Source organism: Abramis brama (genome assembly GCF_963993115.1).
Source record: "Abramis brama genome assembly, chromosome: 10".
NCBI classification, from domain to species: domain Eukaryota; kingdom Metazoa; phylum Chordata; class Actinopteri; order Cypriniformes; family Leuciscidae; genus Abramis; species Abramis brama.
The window spans coordinates 40,563,667-40,583,403 of NC_139972.1; the positions used below are offsets into that span (position 1 = coordinate 40,563,667).

The 19,737-nt window shown below is 42.4% G+C and overlaps 1 protein-coding gene across 1 annotated transcript in view; it reads right to left on the reverse strand.

Moving 5' to 3' along the window:
• The window catches only part of mfrp (membrane frizzled-related protein), a 92,828-nt gene extending 73,400 nt beyond the window's left edge, over nt 1–19,428 (reverse strand). The window contains exons 1-3 of the mRNA XM_084125902.1: nt 19,041–19,428; nt 18,825–18,930; nt 18,504–18,635 (exon numbers count right to left, since the gene is read on the reverse strand). Of these exons, the coding sequence (XP_083982028.1) occupies nt 18,504–18,635; nt 18,825–18,930; nt 19,041–19,106 (304 nt within the window). The 5' untranslated portion in view covers nt 19,107–19,428. The remainder of the gene's footprint in view (nt 1–18,503; nt 18,636–18,824; nt 18,931–19,040) is intronic.
• Nucleotides 19,429–19,737: the final 309 nt, after the last annotated feature.

The following is a 19,737-nucleotide window of genomic DNA, read 5'->3' on the forward strand; positions in this document are numbered from 1 at the left end:
TTTTTTAAAATGACGGAAATCATAATATTACATCTCTACGCAAATGGATGAGTGAGTCGATCGCGCAGGCGCGGCCGACAAGGAGTGTGTTTTGGTGTTTTGTATGCATGTGAGTGTATTGCCCCCCCCCCCTGTTAATTATTTTGGTCTACTCCATTGCGTATCTTGAAATACACCCCCTTTCACGTCTCATTCACAGAGAGAGATCGATCCGTTACAGCGAATTTCTCTGAGCAGATAATTACAAATAATTGTCCATGGATGAAAAGGTGGAAGAAAAGAAAAGGTGGAGCTGAAAAGTTACGCGTTAAAAAAACCCCATTAGAAGATGTAGTAGATGCTGTGAAATGCTTCAAATTAACAGATTATGCATTTGGCGCTCAGGGAAGTTGCAGTTCAGCAGGCTCTGACGGCTCTAGTATTACAGCTAAGGTCAAGGATAGCGAGGCTGGACCCAGCAGCAGAGTCAGTGTCAGTGATGATGAACCAGCGCCTGCTGATGATGACCAACAACACCCTCCCTACCTATACCTGAGCCAGTGAAGAGGATGGCAATCAAACTGAACCGGTAAACTGAAATTAAATCAGTAGTAGCATTATTTAGCTTGCACTAGTAAACTAGTTACTCATTTGAACAATGATGGTAGTTAATATTAATTCCAAACACTACTGAGTGCTGAGAAATTAGTTCTTAACTCAACAATTAGTATAACATTAAAATAATAAACCCTATTGAATTGTTTTCTTCCAAAAACGAGTTCTTTAACTTAATAATTACATCATTTAAGATTTTGATGATACTCTAATGTTTAAAATGTGATAATTTGCGTGTTATAGTGTTTGAGAGAAATTTAAATTTACTATTTGTAGATTTTGTAGCTATGATCATTGCAAATAGGACCAACACATCCTACACAATAAGTTTACACCTTTTTGTCCATGTGGCTTTCTGGACAGGTTTTATGAGTATTAATATTATTTGTATTATTATTATTTGTATTTGGCTACTTGCTTTACACTTTACTTTACACTAACAAATATTTATTCCAGATAATGCTGAATAATCCCTAATCTGTTTTGTCTCCTTCACAGGAATCCTTTCATCTCTTATACACACAAACTCTGTTTTTCATACACATACACAAGCTCTTTCAAATGTACATACACACACACAAGCCATCTCCTCCTCCTCCTCATAAAGCTCTGCTGACCTGCTCCCAGAAGATGACATGAAGCCTGTGGACATCAATCAAGTTTAATGTCACATGATAGCCTAATAGTATGCCATGAGGATTCATGTTAATGCAAAATAGTTTCAATCTTGATTCAGGAGTGACCTAATAAATGTTGTGTTACTTAAAATAAATGTTTAAATAGCATTTATTTTTGTATTGCGTTACATTTGTATGCTATAAGTGGTGTTAAATATTATTCTGCACATTAATGAGCCAATGTGTTATGATGTGGGATGTGGAGGGCTGTTGTGGGCCATAAAGTCCAGGGCCACTTTTTGGTCCCAGTCCGCCCCTGCTTCAGACCACTTTTTTGTGCACGGTGCGTGCCCTTGACGTGCTCTGGATGTATGGAAGTAAAATAATGGCAAATGTTTTTGAAACAAAAAAGCCAGTTGAATTGCACTAATTGAAAAAAAATATGCATTGCATTAACCATGCTTGCATTTTAATGCATTGTATTTTTAGGGCTTGCATTTTTATTGGCTGAAATTCAGCATGGTTGAATGTTTAAGCTGTGAATATTTCAAATTGTTTTATGATAGTAGCACATTTTAGAAAAAAAAGTTCACTATCAAAAGGGGGTGATTCTTTATGATTTATGAAAAATGTTTTATTAGCATTGATATGTAGTTGTAATTTATATTAAATGTTTTAAAGGCATTATTTTTAGAATGAATTTAAAAAAATATATATATTACCAATGTTTGATGTTTTGAGATAAAACTTCTGTCACTTTGATGTTTAAAGGGCCCCTTATTATGGATTTTTGAAAATGACCTTTCATGTAGTGTGTAACATAGCTCTAAGTGAATGAAAACATCCTGCAAAGTTTTAAATCTGAAATTGCACCGTATATAAAGTTATTGTCTTTCAAAAGTAAGAGTCAACTCTGAGTCAATGAAATTAATTGTTTTTCAAACGAGTCATAAGCCGTTTCGTTGTAATGTCAAGACGAAACATTAGCATATTGTGTGCGCAGACACCAGGGAAAACTTGAACCTCAAACCTGCAGCTGATTCCTGTGGATACTGGACAGCATCATGTCGAGAAGACACTGTGCTCTACAATGTGAAGTTAAAGCCAGTTTTTTTTTTGCACTGCCCAAGGACAAGCATGTGAAGAGTCAGTGGTTAAAATTCATCTTTACCATGATACCACAGCAGTTTAATCCTAAACTTTTGCTGTTTTCCCTTTATTTCACTGACGACTGCTTCTCAAATCTCGGAGTTCAATGCAGGATTCGCAAACTGCTTGCTCTTGAAAGATGGTGTTCAAAATACTTAGTTCCCCTTCGAGGGAACTCGCACTGCGTCGTCGTCGTGACGACACTATGGGAACGCCCCCCAGCGTAACGCATCTGAAGCATGAATGAAATCTGTCCAATCCTGATTGGTGCTACGTCATGACGTAGTAGATGACGGCATACCCGGAAGATACAAAGGGACGCCGGCTCATACACACGTTAGCTTTTTGCTCTTCAGCTGAAGCGCTCTGTGTTTGTAAGTCTTATTTATTGTTGTCTGTCCTTATCTGAGTACAAGCATCAAAATGAGCGAGCAGTTTAAGAAATGTGTGCATCCGTGCCCGCGCTATATTACGGGCTCGGACACACATCAGCTGTGTGTGCATTGTCTCGGCGTGCAGCACGCGAGAGCGGCTCTCGAGGGAGCCGCTTGTAGCGAGTGTGACAAGCTGCCGCTGAGAACGTTGCGCTCACGGCTCGCCGTGTTTGACCAGCACGGCCAGGCTCGCGAGCCTCGCGGTTCTGGGCCCGCTGTTGCCGAGGCACAGCGGCGTCGCAGAACGTGGGGCTCACAAATGGATCTTTCAGCGGGACATGGGACTGCTACTGCATCTTCCCAGTCCTCGTCTGAAGATTCAGACGTTCTCCCGCCACGTGTGGAAGCCCGCGAGGCGGCTTCTTCCCGCGAGGCGGAGGAACAGATGTTGCAATTGTCTGGCTCTGAGGAGTCAGATGATTTAAACATCGAGGTGGCTCATGCGGCGTTAGAAGCACAAACGCCAGCACACGCACCCGCTCAAGAGGAGCTTGTAGAGGTGTTGACGCGCGCTGTGGCCAAACTTAATATTGATTGGCCACAGGAAGAACCTCAAATCCAGCCGCCCAGTAAGCTGGATGAGAGGTTTTTCAAGCGTAGATCTCAACCTCCACGCCGGGGTCTGCCTTTTTTCCCTGACTTGCACAACGAGTTGTGTAAGTCGTGGGACAAACCATTTTCAGCCAGGGTCTCTAATCCCCCAGTTCTCGATTTTGCAAATGTTTTGGGGGCGGCTGAATCTGGTTATGGGAGATTGCCTCGGGTTGAGGAGGCTCTCGCCAGTTATCTCTCCCCTGAGGCCGCATCGTCCCTTAAGGCTCCGGTACTGCCCACTAAGCCGTGTCGAGACACTTCAGCGCTGGTGGGCAGGGCATATATGGCGGCTGGGCGGGCTGGTGGCTGTTTACACACGATGGCAGTGTTGCAAGCCTACCAGGCCGACCTCCTTAAGGAGCTGGATGAAGGCCAAGGGCCATCTCCAGAGGATATTTTGGAGCTCAGGAAGGCCACTGATTTGTCTCTCCGCATCACCAAGGAGACGGCCCGTGCCATCGGCCGCTCCATGGCTGGTTTGGTGTGCGTCGAGAGACACTTATGGTTGAATTTATCAGGGATGAAGGAGAGAGAAAAGCATTTCCTCTTGGATTCCCCGATCTCGCCTTCCGGCCTTTTCGGCGGTGCGGTTGATTCTGTTGTTGGAAGGTTTCAAGAAGTTAAAAAGCAGTCAGCTGCCTTCCAGCAATACCTCCCCCGTCGCTCCAGCTCCTCTAAGAAGGCTGCATCTAAGGAAAGGCAGCCTCAGCCGTCTGCCAGCTCCTCGTATCGTCAGGTGCAAAAAGAGAGTGTCGCCTCCCGCGCCCCTCCCGAGGGAGCCTGGCAAAGGAGGCGACGCTCTCGAGGTAAGCCCTCCCAGCCTAAGGTCGATCTGAGGACCGTCCTTCAGGCGAAGAAGGCTTCCTCTAAGCGGTCCTAGGCGTGGCCGGATCGCTGAGAGCTGTCCCCCCCGGGATGGAGCGATTGAGGTCGCCTCCGTCCCGGAGCTCTCGGGGAATCAGTGCTGTGCTCCCGCCGTCCAGTACGTTTCGGGCCACACTGATTTCCCGCGTACGCACGCCGCTCCAGCCACCTCTAAAAAGACCTGTGGCTGGGCAGCGAACGCGTTCGCCCACCGAAAATCATTCTCGACTGCTCCCTGCCGGTCAGCCGCTTCAGGGGGTCGGGAACGAGGCTCGGTTGATACCCGAGACCAGCCTCGAGAGGCTGGTTCCCTTAGTAGATTATCTCGGCGCATGGTCATGCCTTCCGAATATATCTGCGTGGGCCCTGCGTACTGTAGAGCTGGGTTACAGACTGCAGTTCAGCTCCCCTCCCCCGAAGTTCAACGGGGTGGTCTGGACTGTGGTAGGCCCAGAGCAGGTTCGGGTTATGGAACAAGAAGTTCAATCCCTGTTGGTAAAAGAGGCCATAGAACGTGTTCCTCTGCCACACAGGGAGTCCGGGTTCTACAGCCGGTACTTCATAGTTCCCAAGAAGGATGGGGGGTTGCGTCCAATAATAGATCTCAGGCACTTGAATCGTTCTCTGAGGAGATTCAGGTTCAAGATGCTCACAATTCCAGCCATCGTGAGTCAGATCCAGTTCGAGGACTGGTTCGTCACGATAGATCTAAAGGACGCATACTTCCATATTTCCATCCTTCCATGTCACAGGAAGTTCCTGAGGTTCGCTTTCGGGGGCGAAGCGTACCAATATCGGGTTCTTCCCTTTGGCCTAGCTCTTTCCCCTCGCACCTTCACCAAGTGCATGGATGCAGCACTGGCTCCGCTGAGACTCCAGGGCATTCGTGTACTCAATTACATCGACGACTGGCTAATATTAGCCAAGTCGTACGATATGGCAGTTCGGCATCGAGATGTCGTTCTGGCCCATATCAGGTGCTTGGGGCTGAGACTCAACACAAAGAAAAGCGTGTTGACGCCCTCCCAGAGGACTACGTTCCTGGGAGTGGTATGGGACTCCACGACGATGCGGGCACAAATGTCTCCTGCTCGGGTGGGTTCCATACAGGCGATGGTCTCCAGAGTGAAGCTAGGCCACAACCTCACTGTAAAGCAGTTTCAGATACTGCTGGGGCACATGGCAGCAGCGTCCAACGTCATACCTTTTGGCCTGCTACACATGAGACCCCTACAGTGGTGGTTGAGAGCCAAGGGGTTTTCCCCGAGGGGAAATCCGTTCCGTATGATCAGAGTAACGCGCAGATGCCTTCGTTCTCTCGTCATATGGAGGAAACCTTGGTTCCTGTCCCAGGGACCAGTGCTGGGAGCATCATGTTGCCGGAAAACCGTTTCAACAGATGCCTCCCTCACTGGTTGGGGCGCGGTCATGGACGGCCGTTTTGCGAGAGGTCTGTGGGAGACCCGGCACTCTTCCTGGCACATCAACTGCCTGGAAATGCTGGCGGTCTACAAAGCTCTGAGGAGCTTTTTTCCAGACCTCCGCGGCCACCATGTCCTGATACGCTCGGACAACACTTCTGTAGTCGCGTATCTGAATCATCAGGGGGGTCTGAGGTCGCGCCCTCTATGCAGACTGGCACACCAGATCCTCCTGTGGTCCCAGGGGAGACTGTCGTCTCTCAGAGCGATGTATGTCCCCGGGGACCAAAATCAGGGAGCAGACATCCTGTCGAGGCAGGGGCTGAGGCCCGGGGAGTGGCGTCTCCACCCAGAGGTGGTGGAAGCCATGTGCATGAGATTCGGCCCAGTGGAAGTGGATCTTTTCGCGTCTCAAGAGACGTCCCACTGTCCACTGTGGTTCTCTCTCAGGCATCCAGCTCCGCTGGGGCTGGATGCCATGATGCAGACGTGGCCGAGGCTGCGCCTGTATGCATTTCCCCCGATCGCTCTGCTCCCGGGAGTCCTGGAACGGGTCCGCCGGGAGGGGATCAGTCTACTTTTAGTAGCACCCCGCTGGCCGACCCGGGTATGGTTCTCGGACATTGTAACACTGCTGGACGGCCTCCCGTGGCAGGTCCCTCTGAGGAGGGATCTGCTGTCGCAGGCAGGGGGTACAATATTTCACCCCCGGCCAGAGCTTTGGAACCTCTGGGTCTGGCCCCTGAGGGGGCTCGGTACCTAGAGGCTGGCCTGTCAGCAGATGTTGTCGAGACCTTACTCAGCTCCAGGGCTCCTTCTACCAGGAGACTGTACAGCCTGAAGTGGAATGTGTTTTCCACTTGGTGTAGAGAGCGTGAGGTGAACCCAGTTAACTGCCCAGTGGCTTCAGTGCTGGAGTTCCTCCAAGATCGTTTCTCTGCCGGTCTTACCCCGTCCACACTTAAGGTGTATGTGGCTGCCATTGGGGCTTTCCACTCGCCTGTAGGTGATGGGCCTTTGGGGAAGCACCATCTGGTTGTACGTTTCCTCCGTGGGGTTCGGAGGATGAGGCCTGCGGCTCGCTCCAGAGTCCCAACCTGGGACCTGGCAGTGGTACTTGAGGGGTTGGCTGAGGCCCCCTTCGAGCCACTGGAGTCGGCTGAGGCGAAGAACCTGACCCTTAAGGTGGCCTTTCTCCTGGCTATCACCTCTCTGAGGAGAGTGGGGGATCTCCAGGCCTTGGCTATAATGCCAACTTGCCTGGAGTTTGCCCCCGGCGGAGTTAAGGCCATCTTACATCCTAGACCGGGCTATGTGCCCAAGGTGCCATCTAATGTGGCACGGTCAGTGGTTCTTCAGGCCTTCCATCCTCCACCTCACGCGACGGCGGAAGAGGGGAGACTTCACCTGCTCTGCCCAGTCAGAGCCCTGAGAGTGTACCTTGAGAGGTCCTCTCAGTGGAGGAAGTCAGACCAGTTGTTGGTGTGCTTTGGTTCACCCAAGAAAGGGCTGCCTGCATCCAAACAGACAATCAGTAATTGGATTGTCCAGGCTATAGCCACGGCTTATCAGGTGCGCAATCTGCCTTCACCTATGGCCGTGAGGGCTCATTCTACCAGGAGCGTGGCCTCCTCGGTAGCCCTCCTTTCTGGAGCTTCGCTTCAGGATATTTGCGAAGCGGCTGGGTGGGCCACTCCGCACACCTTCATACGATTTTATAGTCTGCAACTCCCTGTGACGCCTGGCGCCAGAGTGCTTGCGTCCTAAGTGTGCCTGGTCTCCAGCTTCACACTAGGGTGGCGTGCTTACGGTGTGGCATAGTGGGCATTGCGTTCCCATAGTGTCGTCACGACGACGACGCAGTGCGAGTTCCCTCGAAGGGGAACGTCTCGGGTTACGACTGTAACCCTTGTTCCCCGAGAAGGGAACGAGACACTGCGTCTCGCCGCCACACCTATCACGTTCAGAGCGCTTGCTTCATCGCAAAGTAGCTAACGTGTGTATGAGCCGGCGTCCCTTTGTATCTTCCGGGTATGCCGTCATCTACTACGTCATGACGTAGCACCAATCAGGATTGGACAGATTTCATTCATGCTTCAGATGCGTTACGCTGGGGGGCGTTCCCATAGTGTCGTCACGACGACGACGCAGTGTCTCGTTCCCTTCTCGGGGAACAAGGGTTACAGTCGTAACCCGAGACGTTTTGAGTTGTATATTGTGTAGGTCTCCTGCTAACTGGCTAACTCACATTATTACTGTCTTACTGAAATACTTCTGCTAATCAGTTTGTGGGCCACTATTACCTAAAACTGTGTATATTAATGCAGATTGTCTGTCATTCTTACTACTTTGAGGAAAGATTAAGCATGGAGCAAGATTTGTTTTACCAACGTTTATGTTACATCAGTCATTCACATCAGTCATTCACGCTAGAGCTCGGCTAATGTATACATTGCATACATGCACTGTTATTGATACAGTTTCCACGTGTTCACCGCAATATATTACAAAAATACTCTGTAAATAAATTAGTACAAGTAAAATAATCAGTTTGTTGATGGACATGCACTTGTTAATGCTGATGGTGAGGAATTATAGTTGCAACATCTCATAATGTCCCTCAAACTGAGTAGTGTATCACTGAGAAACATCCTGCTCGCGCTCGGATTGATATGGTAAAATCAACGTCATTGTCCATTACTGTCTTTAGTTTACGGTGTAGGAAGCCTCAGGACAGCTGACGTTGTTATGGCAATGGGCATTTTTGTTTTCAACACACGCGCTGTACGCGGTAAACCAATCACAACAGACTGAGCTGTCTGGCCAATCAGAGCAGAGTAGCTCGCGGAAAGGCGGGATTTAGAGAGATTGATTCATCTGACGAGTCGTTTGAGAATCACTGAAAATGTGGTGATGTGCAAATGTATATTATGAGGAAATTAAACCTTTTGACCTTTAATGCATGTAAACCTATTGCAGGAGACTCCAAAACAACATTAGGAAACTTTAAAATAGTATAATAGGGGCACTTTAAATGTGAAAATATACTTGTGGGGGAAAGTAGGGCAACCTCTTGTTATGATTATTGTTTCAGATATAAACATTGAGATGCTTGTCTGAAATGTGTATCCTCCTGGAGAAAGATGATCTGGTGGTTAGAAGGACAAGATGGCCAACAGAACCAATGGAGCCAGGGGATTTTCTCAAGAAAAATAACAGAATACATAGATTTCCAGACTTGCAAGATCTAGAACTCCAGGCCTAAAAGACCTAGAAACCCTGAGACCAGTGTTGGGCAAGCTACTTGAGAAAATGAATGAGCTAAGCTAGCGGTTACTCTATATTAAATTAAGCTTCACTACACTGAAGCTACCCCCCTGGGACATGTAGCAAGCTAAGCTACAGCAACATGGCAAAAGTAGTTTACTACATCTAAGCAATATTTTTCAAATTTCATTTTTATATTGAAGCAACTTCATTCCAAGTCAATGCTATCTCAATGATCAATAAAACTGTCAGTTAACAGACAGGCAGGCATAATTGTTCAGTTCAGTTGTTTGAATTGAACTGAATTTAATTGAACTGAATACAACTATATAAAACCATAAAACTATTACTATTGTTTTAACTATTACACAAATTTCACAAGCTTGCAATTCGATTTGGATTCAATTCAATTTGATATCAATTATTTTATATTGATTATTATATATATATATATATATATATATATATATATATATATATATATATATATATATATATATATATATATATATATATATATACATACAGTGGGTACGCGGAAAGTATTCAGACCCCCTTAAATTTTTCACTCTTTGTTATATTGCAGCCATTTGCTAAAATCATTTAAGTTCTTTTTTGTTTCTTCATTATTGTACACACAGCACCCCATATTGGCAGAAAAACACAGAATTGTTGACATTTTTGCACATTTATTAAAAAAGAAAAACTGAAATATCACATGGCCCTTAGTATTCAGACCCTTTGCTCAGTATTTAGTAGAAGCACCCTTTTGATCTAATACAGCCATGAGTCTTTTTGGGAAAGATGCAACAAGTTTTTCACACCTGGATTTGGGTATCCTCTGCCATTCCTCCTTGCAGATCCTCTCCAGTTCTGTCAGGTTGGGTGGTAAACGTTGGTGGACAGCCATTTTCAGGTCTCTCCAGAGATGCTCAATTGGGTTTAAGTCAGGGCTCTGGCTGGGCCATTCAAGAACAGTCACAGAGTTGTTGTGAAGCCACTCCTTCGTTATTTTAGCTGTGTGCTTAGGGTCAATGTCATGTTGGAAGGTGAACCTTCGGCCCAGACTGAGGTCCAGAGCACTCTGGAGAAGGTTTTCGTCCAGGATATCCCTGTACTTGTCCGCATTCATCTTTCCCTCGATTGCAACCAGTCGTCCTGTCCCTGCAGCTGAAAAACACCCCCACAGCATGATGCTGCCACCACCATGCTTCACTGTTGAGACTGTATTGGACAGGTGATGAGCAGTGCCTGGTTTTCTCCACACATACCGCTTAGAATTAAGGCCAAAAAGTTATATCTTGGTCTCATCAGACCAGAGAATCTTATTTATCACCATCTTGGAGTCCTTCAGGTGTTTTTTAGCAAACTCCATGCGGGCTTTCATGTGTCTTGCACTGAGGAGAGGCTTCTGTCGGGCCACTCTGCCATAAAGCCCCGACTGGTGGATGGCTGCAGTGATGGTTGACTTACTACAACTTTCTCCCATCTCCCGACTGCATCTCTGGAGCTCAGCCATAGTGATCTTTGGGTTCTTCTTTACCTCTCTCACCAAGGCTCTTCTCCCCCAATAGCTCAGTTTGGCCGGACGGCCAGCTCTAGGAAGGGTTCTGGTCGTCCCAAACGTCTTCCATTTAAGGATTATGGAGGCCACTGTGCTCTTAGGAACCTTAAGTGCAGCAGAATTTTTTTTGTAACCTTGGCCAGATCTGTGCCTTGCCACAATTCTGTCTCTGAGCTCTTCAGGCAGTTCCTCTGACCTCATGATTCTCATTTGCTCTGACATGCACTGTGAGCTGTAAGGTCTAGACAGGTGTGTGGCTTTCCTAATCAAGTCCAATCAGTATAATCAAACACAGCTGGACTCAAATGAAGGTGTAGAACCATCTCAAGGATGATCAGAAGAAATGGACAGCACCCGAGTTAAATATATGAGTGTCACAGCAAAGGGTCTGAATACTTAGGACCATGTGATATTTCAGTTTTTCTTTTTTAATAAATGTGCAAAAATGTCAACAATTCTGTGTTTTTCTGTCAATATGGGGTGCTGTGTGTACAATAATGAGGAAAAAAATGAACTTAAATGATTTTAGCAAATGGCTGCAATATAACAAAGAGTGAAAAATTTAAGGGGGTCTGAATACTTTCCGTACCCACTGTATATATACATCTATCTATAAATTACAGAAACGTCTGTCTGTCTGTCAGTACGTCTGTCTGTGTGTCTTTTATTCGCATATCTCTCGAACCATTAGTCCGATGGATTTCAAACTTGACAGGTGTCTCGCTACGGGCACGAGTAAGTGCAGTGCCAAGTTTGACATTGTTTGGATTAGAAGATGCTAAAGATATCGTTAAATATATCTGTAAAAGAAGCACTTAGAAGGTTGTGGTTTAAAAATAAACATTCTGACATTAGAGGGTTGTATCGGTCAAAGAAGCCCCAAGAAGGTTGTGGTTTAAAAATAAACATTCTGACATAAACACTCTGTAAGCTACACTGTTTACTTCTGAATATTATATTTTATTCACGGCCATCATTTGTAGTAACCTATTCACAAACTGTTTGCTCAAGCATAGCATTTTTTCTGAGTTCACTGTGTAGCCTGCTCCCTGAATCGTCGAGTTCACTGTGTATCCTGCTCCCTGAATCGTCGCTCTTATTCATTTGTGGATGTTAACTGAATCTGTTAACGTGTGCGTGTGCGTGTGCGTGTGTGTGTGTGTGTGTGTTATTCGCATATCTCTCGAACCGTTAGTCCGATGGATTTCAAACTTGACAGGTGTCTCGCTACGGGCACGAGTAAGTGCAGTGCCAAGTTTGACGTTGTTTGGATTAGAAATGCAAAAGATATCGTTAAATATATATCGGTAAAAGAAGCACGCACTGGCTTTTGCCACTCTAGCCGCTGGCCACTCCCCCTCTCACACTGCACACTGAGTGAGCACAGCCCAGGACCAGAGACAGAGAGGGTCGAAAGAAAGCAGCGGAGCTTAAGTAGCGTTTTCTCTGAGTTCCCTGTGTAGCCTGCATATTATATTTCATTCTGGTGCGCTTAACGTTATCGCTACTGTGTAATAGTAGCCTATGCTATTCACCAACTAAACATATCCTATTCAATGCATTCACAGTCTCTTTCACGGGCATCATTTGTAGTTGCCTATTCACAAACTGTTTGCTCAAGCATAGCGTTTTCTCAGAGTTCACTGTGTGCTTTCTACCATGCACAAATAAAAATGTCACTGAACTTTTGCTGTGTAATAGTAACAATAAGCACTCAAACAGACCAAACCAACAATTACTAAAAACACACACAAAAACTGACTTTGCACGGGGATTTTGCACTAGTATATATAAATAAAAGGTACAGTACATGGCAAATTTTCTCAAGGGATTTTTTTTTTCAAATAATGCTATAGACTAGGCCATAAACTATAATATTGAAGGTTAAAATTCACTTATTTGTAAACAAACACTTAATATACAAGGAAGTTTTGTAATAATACAGTTATACTACTAACTTTACAATTACATAATTATATTTCTACTCCAATTTATTTTTGGAATATAAACATTTAAATAGCTGTCTACTTGACATATTAACACATGCATTACATATTGAAGAACATTAAAAATGATAATGAATAATTAATATGATGCATATATTTAGCAAAAAGTTCCTCTCTAGAATTATTTTTTCTAGCTGACTAACAAGTTATGGTCACTGAATATGTTTTTTCTGAGGTAAACGTGACGTTACGTGACATTGTTTACAAGCTGTTTTATTCACGTGGTAAACTGTAACTGAGATTTGGATGATTTGGAGATTCTGGATGTTCTAATTCTGACGCCGATGAACCCAAGGTGCTTTGTGTACTTTGCCACTGCTATGCTGTAATAAACTTCAGCAAACTCAATCTTTGAGATCTTCAACGTCCACATAATAATTTCTTTAAAGCTCCTCTTTCTGAGCAAGAATGCTGACATTTCTTCACTGTCCATTTATTTTAATTTAAGAGTACTTTTTTTTTTTTCAATATTAAATTTTTATTTTAATTTGATACTACATGGGTTAAAATTCAAGTCAAGTCAAGTCATCTTCATTTATATAGCACTTTTAACAATGTAGATTGTTTCAAAGCAGCTTTACAGAGATAAACGTATAATTTATGGTAACAGAGATTGTTTTGGCTTTATAGCGGTTCTTTAATAAAGTTATTTTCCAGCTAAAGTTAGTTTTGATTGATTTGCTTCCGTCGCAACGATCATTTGTTATTAAATTAGGGGCCGCTAAGACGACACCATTCTCTCTACACAGACTTTAAACGCGAACCTGTGAGAAACGCTGATGGCGTTCACATGCGCATTAAGAATTGGTTCTAAAGTTATGTGCATTTGAATATATGTGTGCAGGTTTGGAATTCCCTACAGACCAAGCCTAAATAAAGTACTTGGGTCTCATTTATAAACGTGGCGTACGCACAAAACGGGGCTGAAAATGTGCGTACGCCACTTCCGACGCATAAGTTGTGATTTATAAAAACAAACTTGATGGGAAAATTTCACCCCTTTAAGTTAGACTAGATTGTAACAGTTCAGTTTAAGTCAGACAGGTGCTTGCAACATTTATGACAGCGTTGGTCAGGATGTCTGCTTGACAATCCCATTTTGCTGCAATAAAAAATGAAGGCAGATGAACAGACTGAGAATTGTATCTTATTAGATAAAACAGATGAAGTGAAAGTGACGTAACGGTGAAGTATGGTAACCCACACTCGGAATTTGTCCTCTGCATTTAACCCATCCAAGTTAGTGCACACACAATAGGAGAAGTGAGTAGTGACACACACACACACACACACACACACACACACACACACTGCAAACCTCACTTGTTGGCATTGAGGGTGGAAGAGAGCGCTGTTAATTCACTCCCCCACCTACATTTTTCTGCCGGTATTGAGAATCAAACCTGCAACCTTCGGGTTATATGTCTATGGCTGCGTTCAAAATCGCATACTTCCCTACTATATTGTAGGCAAAAAGCAGTAGTTGAATGAATAGTATGTCCAAGTCCTCAGTATTCATAAAAGAGTAGGCTAGAAATACTTGGGTGGTGTACTATTTCTTGTGAGATTCGGACATGCGTATACTAATGTTGCGTCCAAATATGCCTTCTTACCTACCATATAGTAGGAGAAAAAAGTATGTGGAAAGAGTAGTATGCCCGAAACCTCAATATTCATAAAACAGTAGCCGAGAAATCTCTGGATGGCCTACTGCTTCTGCCCAGATTCTGAAGCACTCACCGATGGATACTTTTCTATCCCAGCCTTCCCATGAGGCCACAGGAGAGGATACGTCACAACGACGTGGGTGTTTTCAAATTATGTATAGCTAACTGGGGAGCTCCAGTAAGCAAACATACGTCTCTAAAGTTAATTTACACACATTCTAAACCATATACATATTAAAGACACTTACTAAATCTCTATTTAACATCTGACAGGAAAATCTTCGATAAGTATTGCAGATGAGCCCATCGCAACATAAAATAGACATCTGAGTGAGCGATGTATGTGTGCTATTATGTAGTAGAATTCACTGTTGACAGCACTGTTTACATTACATGAATGTAAGTAATGTAAATAAACAAATCTACATTAACTAAACATAAAGTTATCTATTTTATTTGTTCAAGTATGGTAACCCAAACTCAGAATTTGTCCTAGTGCACACACATTAGGAGAAGTGAGTAGTACACACACACATTAGGAGAAGTGAGTAGTACACACACACACATTAGGAGAAGTGAGTAGTACACACACACACATTAGGAGAAGTGAGTAGTAGTACACACACACACACACACACCTCACTTGTCCCCAACCTACATTTTCCTGCCAGTATTGAGAATCGAACTCGCAACCTTCGGGTTATAAGTCTGAGGTTGCGTTCGAAACTAATCTATTTTATTTGTCCGGTACTGTTGATAAATTGAGGAACGTTTGTGTTGGATATAAAGCGACACATCAGCAACTACCTCAACATGTAAATGTAGTATTGAGCACATAAAATCACAAAGGAAAGTTGAATCTTGTCTGAATGTTACAGGGACAAATGAGCACACGTGTGCTTACCTGGTGGAGAGTGGCTAATGAAGCGGAACGCTGCCATCAAAGGCTTTAAGCGAGTATACTACAGAAATAAAGAAAGAAAAAAACTTTTTAAATCTTAAGTTGTATTTTTCTTTAATTATTGTAATTTCAAACAGTTATTATAGCACTTTTCTGTGCATTTGCTGCAGAGCTTTTGCGGTGGAGCATGGCCTGCAAGGCAGGGTGATGGCAGCATTTGTGAAAAAAAAAAAAAAAGGAAAACCTGAAATAAAAATATAAAGTAAGAATTTTTTTCGAAAATACAGAAATCAAATGACATTGTGCTGTTAAAATGACTGCTTTTGTATTCTGTATGTGCATTTTTGTAGCATCTGAAATGATCTGAGCACTGAGGACAGGGAGCCCACAGCAGCATCCTGGAAATGTTATAGTCCCATGGATGAGACCCTTCACCACTTCACCTGCCCTTATTGCCTCATCTGGCCCGAATGTTGCTGTGGTCTCTTCATCCTCAGTGAGCACAGAGCCAGCGAGAGCATCTAGAAAAAGACCTAAGACATTGAGGATGTTATTTTGGTCAAGTTTGGTCTGCTGGTTTCTGTTCATACAATTGAGCCTGACTTTCAGAAGCTTAAATGAAAGCATAAGCTTACTATGCTGAAATACACTTGTAGTGGTCGGATAAGACCGTTCTTCACCATGAATACATTTAACCATAACAGGGCAATCACTTTCCATAGAACATTCAGATACAAGATCAGTTTCTACCAAAGTTTGGGTGCATCCTGTGTCTACCAAAGCTATAACCTTTTTACCATTCAGTTCTACAGGAATTGTGACATCACTAGGGCTAGGCATTGGGAAACTGTTCTAGGTAGGGTTGTTGAGTTACTGATGTTATGAGGTGTTAGTGAATCTGTCGCTCATATATCTTCATTTTTGTGTGTGCATATAATTACATACAAGATCAGGGAAAGTTGCCATGGTGGTATCTTTAAAGGGTAACTAAACCCTAAAACAACTTTTTTTAGTTAATGATCGGTAGCCTAAGACTGGGGCTTTATTAGTGCTGTTCATTGATTTGAGTATTTTTTTACATTTGGGTATAAAGTGTTTTAATTCTACAATATATGGTGTAAAAACGTCTGAGTGCTGCCCTCTATAGGTTGAACGGTGGCTACTGCAGTTGAATTTTCCTATTGGATGTTGCGGTACTGCGTGACGTAAGCAGGTTCCAGCTCACCACGCCCTTGGCAGCCCCTGGTATAGAGAGCCTAAGTCCAAATACAAAACAAGCAAAACAAATATTTTGATCTCGTTTGAATTGTGCCCTGAATTACACATATGATGTTTTTCAATTTAAAAGATACATTTTAAAGTCAAGAAAGTCGCAGTTCGATGTAAAACTGTTAAGGTAGAAGACTGTGAAAATACGTAAGTACAAAGACTACAAACCCAAAAGGCGCACATGTGACGTCATACCTTTTCTCTCAATGAATGAAGCTAACTTTACTGAAGCTAACGTCTGTCATTTTTTCTATAGTCTTACGTTATACCCTTAGCGGAGGGGAAGGACTTAGGCTCTCTATAAAAACATCTTGTTTCGTCAAAACCACTGAAGCGAGTCAGGAGTTGGAATTGCGAGTATTGAAAAAGCATCTATATTAGCATCTAGTTAGCATAGCATTTATATAGTTATTTAGCTTCTCCAAACAGCTCGCGCTGAAAAGCGACGCAGTGCCAAACGCTGCTCCTCCTGCATGGACTCCATCACTGCAGTGGCGTCTTGATGTGAGTGAGCATATATTTTTAGTCACAATTTATGTTCCTTCTTATTAGGCTAAAGAATCCTCTGGGGTCGACAAACGCGCCGGCGCGTTTTGCTGGATTTTTTCACATAGCAGCAAAATAGACTTTGTCATTTATGGTCATACAGACTTAAGAAATATGAAAAAAATAAACTGTTAAATGTCTATTTTTTATGTGTCCACTTACAATCGAAACAAAACATTGTGCTTTTGTAAAATAAAGAAAATAAACAGGGTGTGCTTACTGCCTTCGCGTCTCCGTGAACTTTTTTTCTGGAGCACGTCTCTAAACTTAAACAAAACTCAGCGAATACTTGTCACACAGGCATAAGCAATATCTTTATAAACATTTAAGTCTCTGCTATTAAATTATCTAATTCAAAACGAAAACAAATATTCTCTGTTTATGTAATCTGTATGAAAAGATAGAGATGTCAGTCGTTCTCATATGGCAACTCATGCCTACAGAGAGCGTGCGCTATTGAAACGAATCTCAGGTGCAAAATATAGAAACTAACTACATATTCAAGAGATAATATTTTGGGTTTTCGTAATAAAAATAATATCTTTAAGGATATAACTGTGGGTTACATTAGAAGTGTTAAAAATGTCTTAAAACAAACCAAAATGTATTGGTAATACTAAAATCACAAAATAAATGGGCAGCTGTTACTTCAACAAGACCACACAATGAGAAAGTTTCATCAATATCAAGATATTTAACATGTCACTCATATATCTTTTAAGCTGTTGCGCTTGTGATAACGTTGTAAGTCACATGATAATGTCAACATGGTGGATGATGTCCAGATCACATTCATACTTCACACTTTCAGGCGCTCTTTTAGTGCTCGTTAAGTAAGTACTTATTGATATTAAGCACCTACTCAGTCAGTGTGCGGTTTCAAACTCATTCTGACTCTCTAACCATTAGGACACGGCCAATGTGGTCAAAGTTTTCCTTTTGGGACTTTTGCAATTGGAAAAAAGGTAATTAAATCACAATATGTTATCGCAATACTTATAGCATATCACAAAATGTTTAAAATGGCATTATTGTTGCATTGTTGGGCCTCTGGTGATTCCCACCCCTTGTTTTTCCCCATGTGCTCCTTTGTTTAGCTTTTTATACAATCATTGTTTTCACTTGCCTCATTATTTAATTAGTCATTGTTTGTTATCCTATGTAAATTGTTTTACATTGTTCTTACTGATATACAGTATACTTCTTCTAAAGCCTTACTTGTAATTTAGTTTTTTCTCAGCAAGAATGTTCTTTTAAAAGCTTTGTTATAGCCATTGGCCAGACTTTAAAGTCACCAACCTTTCATTACTCAGCATCACAATAAACATCTAAGTTGCATAATTCTAAGGTTATTTTAACAATAGTTATACAGTGACAGAAAATACAACATCAAATGAAACAATGAAAATAACTCAAAGAATGTAAGGAATAAGCTACTAAATTATTTGTGTGCCAATTAACAAAAATGTCTTAATTTGCCTGACCTGTCAAAAATAAATAAATTAATGTAAAGATGATAAAAATACCAAAATTAAATAGAATTTCATTCATTTTACAAAGAACAGCAATACCATATAAAAGATAGGGTTAAATTGGATTTGCTTACTCACGGTTGAGAACAAGGAGCAGTATGATGCAAAGAACAGCCGTAATCAAAAACACACCGGTTGACACCATTATTGTTCCATGGCCACCCAACTGTTCTCTTAAAGTCATCAAACAGTCATTTACCACACTGTGACCTTTTATAAAGGACAAGACATTAAGCCAAAAATATAGTAAATGTTATACATAGATTAGATTCACTGCAACACTGAAAGACACTTACATCTGTACATATTACAAGTGTGTTATAAAATGCTGTATTTATACTAAGAATATCCTATATTAAATATATCAGAATGATTTGGGGTCAAGGTATGCACACTTACCTGCAGCTGGCTTTTTAGTAGATTCGAGGTATATGTCAATTTTGAAATTTTCTTTGTTTTCCTCATTTTCTTCATCAGGCTCGAAAACTGGGTTGCAGAAAACATTCTATGAAAGTTAAAACAAAGTTTAGAACCAAAACTGAATGTTGTATAAATAACAAATAAATTCTACCATGGCTACAACTACTACTACTTACAATAATAATAATAATTTACCTCATATCCACCTCGGCTCCCAGTTGAAATGTCAGAGTCCATCATCTTTGCATTTTGAGAAACCATTTATATATGTTTAGTTCTCTGAAATCTTGAGGTAGGCTATTAATTCAGTCCATTTGGTTGTGAAAATGAGTGGAGTTTAAGAAGTTATCCATAAAAGAAAATGCCTGGACATGTTTTAAAAGGAGATAAAAAGTTGTCTTTAAATACACTGAGTGTGTTCATAGAATAGAATGTTTTTTTTTGTTTTTTTTTTAATCAAATTGATTTATTTTTGTTTCTTTGTAATGCTGTAATATTATGGTCCAACATCTTGTGTTGTTAAAAGAAAGTGGCTGGTATTCAGAACGTTCTTCCCAAATATTCCCAAAGCCAAGTCAGCTGAGAGGATTGAGCTTCGTAATAATCCTGTTTTATACACACATCTACACACATACCACTACCCCCACCCCATAACCCCCCACACACACCCACACCCACACCCACACCCACACACACACACTTTTGTGCTAGAGTTGAAAATCCCTGATTTATAAGATTTTTCTTTTCATAAGAACTTAAATTTTGTCTCCACAATGGTTTTACTATACCTACTTTTGTGTTCTGCAGAACTCATACAGGTTTGGAACAACATGAGGGTGAGTAAATGATGACAGGTTTTTCATTTCTGGGTGAATTATCCCTTTAAATGTAA